The 12,289-nt window shown below is 43.5% G+C and overlaps 1 protein-coding gene and 1 pseudogene across 1 annotated transcript; both read right to left on the reverse strand.

Moving 5' to 3' along the window:
* Positions 1–1,626: 1,626 nt before the first annotated feature.
* Positions 1,627–3,926, reverse strand: LOC122102015 (annotated as a pseudogene).
* Positions 3,927–6,889: 2,963 nt separating this feature from the next.
* Positions 6,890–7,507, reverse strand: LOC122102014 (NADH-ubiquinone oxidoreductase chain 6). Its single transcript, XM_042672534.1, has one exon. The coding sequence runs from the start codon at positions 7,505–7,507 to the stop codon at positions 6,890–6,892; it is 618 nt and encodes a 205-aa protein (XP_042528468.1).
* Positions 7,508–12,289: the final 4,782 nt, after the last annotated feature.

Below are 12,289 nucleotides of genomic sequence, written 5' to 3' on the forward strand. Positions count from 1 at the left end.
GGTTTATTCAAAAGTGCGACAAGCAAGTAGGGTTACACGCGCCATACAGCTGTGAATACTTCTATCTACTTTTTTGGTCAAATTCAATACCACTTTTTGTCTCATTTTTGATCTCATTTTTTCAATGAAATTGATTGGAAAGAAATTCCTTTCGTCTTCACGGGTAAGCATATCATCTCTTGAGTGGTAGATCCTCAACCGCTTGATAGTAGGTAAGGCTATAGGATCAATCTTCCACTAATGCTAACATCTCTTATCTCATTTTGAATTTACCGCTTCGGGAAAGTGTATAACCTGCCCGTGCTCGGCCGCATTTCACAAGCAATTCATGAGTGGCTTTTGCTCGACTTCTGGTTATTGATCTTTTCCTCCTTGTCAATCCCCTTCTTCCTTTAATGAAATAGATCGGTCTTCCCGCTTAATCAGTACAAAACATTTCCGTCCTCGCTTCTTCCGTGGGTGGGCGCTTTCTTCCTCGAGCATTGATGCAGCAAGGAATGAATCTATTTCAGTCTTTCAGTATGAGTGAAGTTCCTGTTCTGTTTCGTATCAAGTAGGGATCCTCTGTTTAGCGAATCTATTTTCTGTTTAGCTTAGCTCTCATCTCGTTTTCTATAAAACGTTCTTAATGGCCTTATTTGAAAAATAGCGAGTACGGGGTCTTTAGGGTTACGATAGGCCCCTTCAATTGCAAAAGATAGGCCGTTTATTGAAACTTTCATTCTATAAGTATAGTACGCAAGGAAGGACCTATCTGAAAGGAAGGTAGACACATAGGGACACCGGTTTAAGCTCCCTCAATGGCTAGCTCATCTCATTGGCTAGCTAGCTCATATGAAATAGGTCTCTCTGGCTTGCTCCTGTCCGCTCTTTGGTTATCTATCGGAAAGAGTCGTAATCTTTGTCCACAAAGAAAGAAATTCTTTTTATTGATTCCCGCGAATATGGAATCTCTGTAATTATGGCAAAGGGTCAAAGCGTTCTGATAAGGGAAGAAGATATGTAAGCCTCTTTTCTTTTGTCTCGAAAAAGGCCTTTATTTTAGGATATCTCTTTCTGGTTATGATTGAATCGTCCGGCCTATTTTTCTAAATGAAAACGTGAGTTTCGGGTCGGTCGACAAATCCTCTCACAATCCCAGGGGAATGATCAAACTCATTAATTGAATTCGATGCAGCCAAGAAAGCGGATAACATTCGATTCGGGCAATGTCAATAGCTTTAGAAAGTGTCAGAACCCAGGAAATAGGTAAGGCTATCAGCAAGCATGAAACTCCTTCAATCGCCGATATCACAAGCGTCGGGGCCACTTGACCTAAAGCTTTATATCCGATTATGGAAAGAAAGAAGCCGGGGAAGAACTAAACCAGGGGAATGGTGTTAGCCGCATTAAAGCAAAGGGATGAAGGGGAAGATTCATACCTTTTCTGAGTTTTCTCGTCACCGTTAGCCCCTCGGTAAGCATTCATTCCACACCTTGATCTGCGACGTTCTATTTGAACGAAGCCTAATCTGCTGGTTCTTTTTACCACTCCGAGGGTTAGGATCAAGGGTTGATCTAGTGCGCCCGCCTGCCGGCCCGCTCTGAAGTGCCGCAACGCGGCCGCAGCCACTACTTTGACTCCTTTTATGCAATTATGAACTCCACAGAACTTTCTCGATGCCAACGCAACTTATCCTTTTGGAGCTGACGTAACAAACTACGCGAGCCTCCTAACGAAGCCAACATAAATCCTTTCCGAATCAAAAAAATAAAAGGCAGTTTCATTATTGTGGTATACCAGCCGCCTGTTCTGGAACTTCCAGTTCCAATCGAAGCATATAGATCCGTAAATATATTTGTATGTATAGCCACTTCAGTCGTGTTCGTCGTTTCTCGAAAGTATCTTTTTCTGGGAACATGGTCAACCAGAAATTCTTATGTTCGTGATTCTTCATCCAACAATGCAGAAAATCTTCCGGGTTTCCATTCGCCGGAAAGTTTTTTAGCAATAGGTCGGCACGAAGTGATTCATCATGCTCAAACATGAGCCGATCGTTCGTTAGGGACGTTTTATAGATCATAAAATTCCCACAAATGGAATTAAAAGTGGGTCCATGTAAATGATCGAGACCTCGCAAACTAGAAAGATCCTTCCCCATAAGGAGTTCGGAACCCAAAGGCAATCGTTGAGTGAACTGTCTATTCTTTGTATTAGTTGACCTAAGCCGCACCATTACTGCTGGGGTGGGGCTCGGCCTCCGAACCGTACGTGAGACGAGTTTCTGCCTCATACAGCTCGGCCGAAGGCCGGGGGAAGGTTAGGAGAAATGGGGAGACCCAGCAGCTGCCGGTCGGGGCGGGGATAAGCTTGCTTCTTCACAAGCTTATCCACCCAAAAAACCAATCCTATAGCGCTAGCGCTTCGCCTTCTTTCTTTCTATTCCATCCCAAACAATTCCGGTCCGGGATTGACGGCGTCTACTAATCGTCTAAGTGAAGTAGTCGTCGTCTGACCAATTGGCTCGGACACCAAACCGCTCATGCCCGCCCATTCTGTCTCGCCCTAAATGGAATGGCTCTCTTAGTTAGGCTTCTCGCCCCAACCCGAGTCCCCACGTCCGCTCTTTCTCCGCCCGCAACCCAATAAGTTGGCAAAGCCGACACAACATTAGTTAGGGCCGTCCCCTTCATTCTATGCTGACCCCGGCCCGGGGCTGGCTTTTTTGGGAAGTCCGTTCCCACCGCGCTCACGGCCCGGCTGGCCTGCCAGCGGTAGTGGGAATTCTCCCCGTTCCCTGGTCAAAGACTTGGTTGGATGCGGGATCTACTCCACGAGGAGCGGTACGGACGTAGATGATATCATCACGACCTCTCTTTTCGTACCGCGTTGGATGCTTAACGCCACTTCGCCAACTGGCCTTACCTGCGCTTTCGTGTCTCTCAGTGTGGTCAGCACTGGGTGTTTCCGAGCAACGAAGCTTACACCCATTCGCATTAGTTCATCCAAAGTTCCTTACCCTTATGCACGAATTCTTGAATAAGCCATCTTCCTATCAAGGTTAAGGAGTCAACTGAGCATCTCAGCGGCGGGATTGAATACCCGGATCGAATCAGAGTTCACGCCGCCCGCCCTGAACAAATAGGAGGCGTGGGCCACAGGTCGCACATAAGCCGCCGGGTCGCACGACAGAAGAACACCCAACATAGAGATGCACACTCCTATATGTGAAATATTCATCTTCATTGGAGCTTTTTGGTAGTAGTCGTGACCAACAGCCATCAGCTGTCGGCTCGTTGGTAAGGTGAGAGCTTCAAGCCCGATTTCTGGTGGCACACCCCCCACACAAGCACCGCCCGACGAAGGGGGGACGGGGAAAGCTACAGGCCCAAAACCTTCGACCCTTCTTTCTAAATGGGGGTGCCCGGAGTACCTCATCTTGTCATTTCGTCCTTGCTCATTCCCGTTAGGTCGAAGTGTTTGGCCCCGCTCACGCTTCGCTGACCTATTGCGTGATAAAGATAAGAAAGATATAAATAATAGTAAACAGAGCACACCGCAGAAAGATTCACAATTAAAAAAGTCCCCCCTTGAATTCGAATTCGAGAAGAAAGAAATGAAGAACGGGAACGAAACGAAATAAGACGTTTCTAGCTGACGTTTCGGGTGAGCTTATCTCAATTATGTCTGGTAATAGAATAGGGTGGCTTGCCTAATGACTAAGACTCCCATTTTTGCTCCGTCCATGGAGCCTATGAATTGACTGGAATGTATATAGAGCAAAATAGGGAATGAAGAGAGGAATAGGAATTATAGTACCATTGGAAGAAGGGGCACCTATGGGAACATCTCTACTGACAAACCATTTCAATAGTACGGGTGCTGCCGTGCCACGAGGCACGACCATGAAAGTAATAAAAAAGAAAAAGTTATGTACTTGGACCATCTGCCCCATCCTTTCGAGTTTCGCTTCTGACGAGAAGGTGAGACGCTAAAAATGAAAGTGTTCGCAACGCATACCGAAAGGATACCAATGAAGCCGACCATTATTGACTAGTTCGAAGACCAGGAGCGGTCCTGACCCCTTATTTTATCATACAGACTGCTCTGCAAAAGATGAAATAAAAGCAAACTCTCAAAAGACCTCCCACTAACGGAACACTCTCTTACTCCCACTGACCAGCTAGTGCGCAATGACGACCAGCCCGCAAGCTACTCGATTTTCTTTTCTTATCTGCTCTGGATTCTATTCGTTATGCTACTGACTGACGATGTTTTCTTTCACAAAGTAGCGCATCTATATAGCAGACAAAAAGCGGTTCCCATAGCGTTACGTAGGCTTAGCCTCTCTCTCTATCTACATTTATATATTCTAATATCACCAGTTGACAGCGAACAAAAGGATGCCACAAACAGAAAGCAATCGCCAATGACCGACGATGTAAATCTGCCTTGCTGGCAGGAATGCGTCTGGATTTTCCCCCACCTCGGAATGATAATTAACACCATCAGCGGCGCAAGAGATAAAAGCGGCAGAAGTGAAAGGAAGGTGTGATTCCCCATTAAGAGGTTTCGAAATACAGAGTGTTGGGTGGAGTATGAGAGAAGAATGGTCGGACGAGCACTAATTGAACACTGAAAAAATGTGACTTGGCAGGGCACGGGCAGTACCTTAAGAAAGTACGTTTCCGTTTTCACGAGCAGAAAGACGAATTGCGTATATAATGATGGTTTGCGCACTTCCCGAAGATACCAAGCAGAAGAACAATTGGGTGGTATTTCACCCTCCTGAGCGGTATTCAGTCTGTAGACAATGGCTTGTTGGGGATGCTTTGATTTAAGACAAGACAGTGAAAACGCAAGAAAAAAAATTTCTTCGATGTGTGAGACTTAGGATCCAATACGACTTGAGCCCATAAGGATTATGACGTCACCCAAGTTATAGCAATTGTGTGCAATTCTAAGCCATTCTGAGAGTCATTGGACCCCACGGAGCGGTTTATGGATTCAACCCATCTTTTCTGGGCCTTGAATATTAAGCCCAATCTGTGGTTTTCTCATACAATAAGATCAAAATTGTTTGGACTCGTTAGGTTTGGCCCATTACCTTGAGTGAGGCCTAACGTGTACACCTCTTGTCATGAAGATGTGATCTTATCCACCGATGGGTCTTGTTCTAAGCCCAATCCTCTCGTCTTAGGGTAGGATATCCATAAACCAACAATCACGGGAGCTTCTCCTTTTTGGTTGACAACCTATGTTGGGCTGACTAAGCCCACTATCCTAATAGGGTTCCATCTTGTGTCGGGTTAAGGCTCCACCTCATGTTGGGTTAAGGGCTTAGTTGAACCCAATTTCTTCACTTGTAGTCTTCTAGGGCTTTGCTTGGCATTGGGCTTCGATATAGCTTGCTTTCCTGGTCTTGGATTAAACCTCTGCTCTCCTAATTCAGTCTATAGGCTTTGGTTTAGGTTCAATCTTATAAGTTTAGCTTAGGTCCATCAATCAATCTCTCATAAACCCCTAAGCTGAATCTATATGGGGCCTTGTGTTAGGCCTAGCTTGTGTAGGCTATCTTTCACCTATGGTTTAACCCATACTTTAAACTCTTGTCATTAGGCCCAAAATCCCTTGTAACGCTCTAAGAGGGTAGTGAGGCTGCAATTCCATAGAGTTCAACCTGCATTGGGCTTTAGTTAAGCTACATCCATTTTAGAATAGGATCTTTTATGTAGCCCAACTCATAGAGAGTTCTGTCACTTGGTCTGAACCCATTTCCTTATCTTCCTATGATTGTTCAGTGATGAGGTTTCCCCCTTTTAGGATTAGGTTTCTATCCTATATCGTGTTGTGCTAAGCTCATTTCTCTTTTGTTGTCTTACCTTTTGTACTCTGTGGACGTTCAGATTGCATACCATGCAAGTCATTCATTATCCACGCATGTCATACATTTTTCATATAGGATGATCGACGAAAGCACCTAAGTGTTGGACATTTGGCATGTTACAGGTAAACCATAGCAACGAAAGAGGAAAATAGCTCAAAGTGAAAAAAGAACCTACCTCGGAAAACGACTTTCGAAAACTATTACTGCAGATCGACATCGGAGGTGGATCAAACCGTCGCTGTGACGCTTCCTGTTGAGTACACAATGTTGACTTGAAGTTCGTTTACACAATACGAGAAAGACAAGACGAAAGAATGGGACTAAGTCTTAAGCAACTTTTTTATAAACTATTCTTTCATATAAGCATCATGAAATGAACCCACATATAAAAGTGGGCTGGTCTGCTCATTACATTCTTTATGTTCGTACATTTTTTCATTATTGCAGGACATTATTTTCTTAATAATAACACCTCCACTATTAGTGGTGGAGGGGATTCGCGCCGGACGGAACAAAGCGCTTTGAACCACCATATACTATTTCTGGAGTGAAACGCTGCTTCGGAACTACATTCTTCTGCTTGCTGGGCCCTGATGGTGGAACTGGCATTTTTTGGGGGAAGAAAGCGGCCCCCTTTTTTTTGTGGCAGAGTGGGCATCATAGCTTTCCCTCGTGTAGCTATGGTGCCTTTCAGAAACAACACAAGAAGAAAAAAAAAGAAAGAATAGCATTTCGCGGATTCTTGCCATGATTGGAAAACAGATTGAGAACTGCTGGCATCAAGGGCCTGAGATTATATGCTGCTTGCAGAAGCGGGGGGTGCATGATTTAACAGATCAACACATATAGAAAAGCTGTTAACGGCTGAGTCCATATCGCATGATTCAAGGATCATCACATCAATCTCGTGCCGTGGCACTTATTCTCATCTTTCAACCCTTGATCCCGAAGCTTTCCTTCTCTAAGAGGGATCACTGCCATCTCACGAATTGGATTCGAACCAATATCGAGCTACTTTCCTTTTAGTAGATCGTGAGTGGGTCTGTCGTCCTCCTCATTATAGTCCTCCTAAAATCAATTGAATTTCGTCGAAATATATCCTGTCTTTTCACCTGTTTAGTCCTATGCATAGTCAATACTATAGCCCCAATCATGGCTACTAATAAAATGAGAGACGGAAGCAAAAACCAGACGAAATAGTAGGTATAAAGTAAATTGCCCAATGTTTCCAAAGACGTCCAACTTCGTACCTTTCCGGCATAAACCGTATATTTCAGATAGGCCGTATTTTTTTGGGTTGGTAGTAAAGGAATGCTTTCATTATCTAAAATGAAGAACATTTCCCACCAAAAGATCAGTCCAATAATACCACTCACTGGTAAATAGCGCAAGACTTCTTCGTGAATCTCCGCTATTTGAATATGGAACATCATAACAACGAATAGGAATAAAACGGCTATAGCTCCTATATGAACTACTGAGAAGATCATAGCGGAGAAGTCGAGACCTAACAAAAGAAGTAACCCTGAAGTATCGCGAAAGACTAGGATGGGGAACAAAACGGAATGTACCGGATTTTTTGCACGTGCAACCATCAAACCAGAGACCAAAGCAGGGCTCGACAAAACAGAAAGTATCATGGTACGTCGTCCTTTCCTGAAATGGAACTTTCATACTGGAGCAAGAACTCGCATGAAAGTCGATCTATTACGACCAGCGCGGTTGTTCTTATTTCATTTTCTTTTTCAAGCCAAGCCCTTCTGTTAGACCCCTCCTACCCCATTTAGAGGTCATGGTTAAAAATTTCTGACTCGGAGGAGTCGCTGAAAAGGACGGCTGCTTATTATGCTATGTAGCTCCATTTCACGTAAGTCAGATCGATTGGTGACGAGTGAATAAGCTCTTCCCCGGGGATAAAAGAATATTTCCCGGATATGTTCGCGATTATTTACGATGTCAAATGAATCGACGCCTATATGTACTAAGGCGGATTCAATTTTCCTTTCTATCGCGGCTTGGGTGTCAATGGTATTCACAAGCGTTTCTAACGTCATCTCATTACCTTTCTAACGTCATCTCATTACCTACGGAAAATGAAATAAAGCTGTTATAGAGTTCTCTATTCCTTTGTAGATCATTGATTAAGGGATGTACCAGCTCCGGTATGTGCACTGGAAGGAGAGCTTCGGGTGGAACAACCGCTTCTCCCGGCAATTGTACCGGACTAGTCGGAACCGAGAAGGCGTTATTCCTATCGCAATAGGTGATGTCGGGGCCGTTAATTACAAAAACGAGTAAGAAACAAAAGAAAGTGAAATTCTTGATTATCAAATCATCAAAGAAACCAAAGTCTTTTTTTTCGACTTTTAGATTAAGGAGGATTCCCCGAATACCTAAAATAAAGATAATCATAGAAAATGTGAAATATTTGATAAGATCCATTTTTCTTAGAGAACGCGGAATGTAAGAGCAATTCAAATGTTATAAGTCCAGTACGTCAGGAACGCTATGTCATTTACAACCCGGAGGAGTCCAGGGGCAGACCGACCGGATTAGGGCACCCAGGAAACCTCCACTTTTTGAAACCAATAAGGAAGGGCATAGATGGTAACTGGGTTGCCACTATCTACCTTGATCAATTCAAGTATAAGAGAAGATATCCACTCTCTGTCCTCTTCACCCAACCGTCTTAAGACGGTTCTCTTCGCCCCTGTGCATCTGAAGGGCCTGCTTTGAAGGCCCGGAAAAGCTACTGACTTAATGGACGAGGAGGTTTAATGGCACGAATAGATTGTTCTTTGCCCAATTGAATCAATGGTTAAGATAGTCACGAACGGAGAATAGGCTGCATGTGAGGGAGGAAAGAAGAATACGGTGTCAAAATACGCTGCTATTGAATCAATAGTCTCAGGGACATAACCTGTATCTGCTGTTCGAGAATAAGCTGCAAGAGAATCCGCTCTTTGACACAGATAGACGACCGTAGCACAAGAGACGATTCGCTGACGTACCGTAACCAAGCGTAAGGGGATTCATGGACAGAGCAGGTAAACCTTCGGTTTTCCCCGATCATCGTATATATAAGAGGGAAAACTTCTTTGCTAGCTACCAGCTAAAGGGGATACTATCTACAACTCCTGAAAGAAGGCCATGACGTGTCTCACATTTCAATTTAAAGGATCCTTATAGCAGTGATCTGTCCCTATAACGCATAAGAGAAGATGAGATCCCGGCATTACAAGAATTGCTTTTGTGCCAGAACTGATTGCCCTAATAAGGTAAGGTTTAGAATCCAAAAAGGGTTAATGGACGAGGAAAGGCACTGACATAATAGATGGGCCTTATCCACTCCGCGCGAAGAAGGGATTTCCTTTGAGTTGGTTGTTGGTTATATTCTTTGACACAGATGTGGGACTTGATTAGCTCCTATTATACGTTAATGTCCGAGTTCGTAACTCCTTGATGACTTTCTTACCTTAATTAACAGATAGCTGTAGTAAGAAGGCTTCTTCAACGAAAAGATCAGAGGCAGAAACAATCCTAACAGTTCCAATCTTTGGTGCGTTAAGCGGAAAAGGAGGCAGGGCTGCCCATTCCCTAGCCAACTATCTTTCCTTTGCAGACGGAAAAGACTGCTTTCATTAAGACAATGAAATTTTTTTTATACGAGAAAGGGGTATGCACGGTTTAGGCCTTCCTCAAGACCCACAGCTGGTACGAGAACAGTTGATTCCGTGCCTTCATGTGCAGCTTCTTCTTTCACAATTCATTCTCAAACAGCTGATTGACGGGATTCAAGGCAAGCAGTCTCTGTCTCTGTTGGCAACATTTTCTTGTTGCGACCGTCCGCAGACGAATTCATATATACCCGGTGGCTGGCAGAACTATCGATGCTCTGCTCGTAGCGTACTACAACGAATGGCTAGTTCGTTTGGCAGTTAGGCTACCCATATCACTTACCAGATCAGTGAGAACCTACATCCGACCTTTTGTCTGCAAACCACTGTAGACCCGACCTACGGATATCAAAAGACCTTTCATGCATATGGAAAAAGAAATGCAAGGGGTGTTCCAAAGCGTTTATCAAGCAGAACCCAAAAGGCAGCGACAGGCTACAAGACAGAGTCCAGTTCAGAGGATCGCCCAGCTGAGAAAGATAGACGAAAAGGCTTGGTCCCGGGCATTGGATAAAGCCGTCCTTATCTACAAAAACCTTCCCTCCTTAAAAAGAAAAGACCCCCCGGCAAGATACAAATAAGCCTCCCGATCAATCCCGCCTGACGTCAAAGTTTATGAAAAGCGTAAACACAAAAGTCCTTCGATTGACCTGGAAAGATCGGAAAGAAACCCTCGAAAAAATTTCGCACATATCGAAAGTTTGGAAAGCGGGCTTCGAAGGCATAGTTAGCTCATCGAGATATAAATTCATAAAAAGAAGGGCGAGAGCAGAAGCGGGAGGAATACCATTGCCTTTTTTCGATAAGTCTGTACTATCTTTCAATAAGAATGTCATCGCTAAAAAAGAAGAAAAAAAATGTAAAATATACTAATAACGGATGATTGATTCCAGCTTTTGTTGAAGATGAGAATAAGGAATAGTCACACCAGACCAGGAAAGGTCACAAAGAAAAAGCTGCTCTACTTGACCCTAACCAACAACTGTCATGACGTAATCCTGTCGATTCGTGTCCGAGCGGCAAACGAGCGTCCCACTAAGGCTGAAAAAGAAGACTTTATTTTATTGTACAGAAAATGGAAGAGAGGAAATAAAAGATCCTAATAAGAAAGATATCTTAATTCACTACTAGGAAGGAACTCATCTATCGTTATCTTACCTTTGACGAAACCAGGTATTCTTCGACTCCGGCTTATTCGGTTCATACTGGTTTTCTTCCGCCTGGGCTTTCCATGGATGTGATTCAGGGGGAGAAAGAGCAGCCTCGCACGTATATGGATCAGTTTCCTATCCTTGTCGCTTTTGATCTCTCTCCTGTCCAGCCACAGATAAATTCGCAGCAGGATCTTTTTCAGGACTTCCGTCCTGCCTCTTATCTTAAACCACTCCTCTCGTCTCCTTTCTTTCATTCAGCGATAGGGTACGCACTTCGCCATGAAGATCTTGGTGATCTTCATTTCGATCTTTGAAATCGAAGCCAAATGTACATCTCCAAGATGTAAAACGCATCGGAATTCTTTGATCAACAATTTTATCTTCTATAATTGAATTTCGTCGAGGTGTTATTTCTTGGTTTCGTCTAGTCATTAATAACTTGATTATTTTATTCTAATAGTAGATAGAAAGAAGGCTTGTAAAGAGTCCTATTAAAACCAAGAAATAGAGGGCTGCCTGCCAGCTCTGATTCTGGGCTACCTAATAGAGAGAAAGAGAGATAGAGATGTTCAACTGGCGCCTCTTCTTCTTCTCTATCTATATATGAATAGAATAAAGACTTTCGAAGCTCGACAAATGAGAAAGAACCTTCTACGACTCTTTTGTTTACCCTCGATTCTGAGCATCCTGGCTTGAAACAGACGATTCTCCTACTATCAAAAAAAGAGAAAGATAGAGAAAGAAAAATGTTAGAGAAGGAAGGACGCTTTCAAGGGCGAATCTTTGAAAAGATACAGGACCTTATTCTGCGCATCTGACTGGATTGGCTGGCCTGTAACTTCGCTTTTGATCTAAAAACGAAAGAGCTCCTTCCTATTTTGATATGATGGGGAGCCCAGTACTCAAAAGACACTGAGATTTCACTTTCTTTCGAAGGTTCACGAAGTAATGACTTCTACGCATGTAGGCAGCTTATACTTTCTGCACTCTGGATTTTTCTTTCAAGAAAGCGCTTCGCACCTTCGTTCTGTATTCGTAATTTATCTTTGAAAGACAGATTAATCAGGCAATAACTGATTGACCTAAGACTAAAAAAAGAAAGATTTTATATTACCCATTCAAGCTGTGGAAGTAGGGATTTTTGCACAGTTTTCATTCCGGAGAAAAGAGTGAAAAAAAAAAAGAATGACTAATCGGCCAATCGAAGAAATCTTTCTAACATCTTTTTCATTCTAATCCAAATGAGATCGTGGAACTCATTCGTTATATCGATTAAAGGCTTGCCAGCCCTTTCCTCAAAGCAAAAGGGGGACCAGACAGACAAAGCACGCTCACCTTACATTGGCTTAATTGCCTGACTTTTTTTGCACTGACATTAGCGAAGAAGGAGAAGGGCTTGAAATAAAAGCCAATGTCCTTCCCACTCTGATCCAGCTACCCCTGAAGCCGCTCGGCATTCAGTTGCATGTAGGAAAATTGCTGCAACCCCTTCTCTTGAATAGCAACCGATTGACGCTTGCAAAGATGAGGTTTCGCTTAACAATGTCTTGGTTGGAGGGGTATGCCTTTGTATATGGCAATTCCGCACTCA

Source organism: Dipodomys spectabilis, unplaced genomic scaffold, assembly GCF_019054845.1.
Source record: "Dipodomys spectabilis isolate Male_0828 unplaced genomic scaffold, ASM1905484v1 ptg000718l, whole genome shotgun sequence".
NCBI lineage: Eukaryota > Metazoa > Chordata > Mammalia > Rodentia > Heteromyidae > Dipodomys > Dipodomys spectabilis.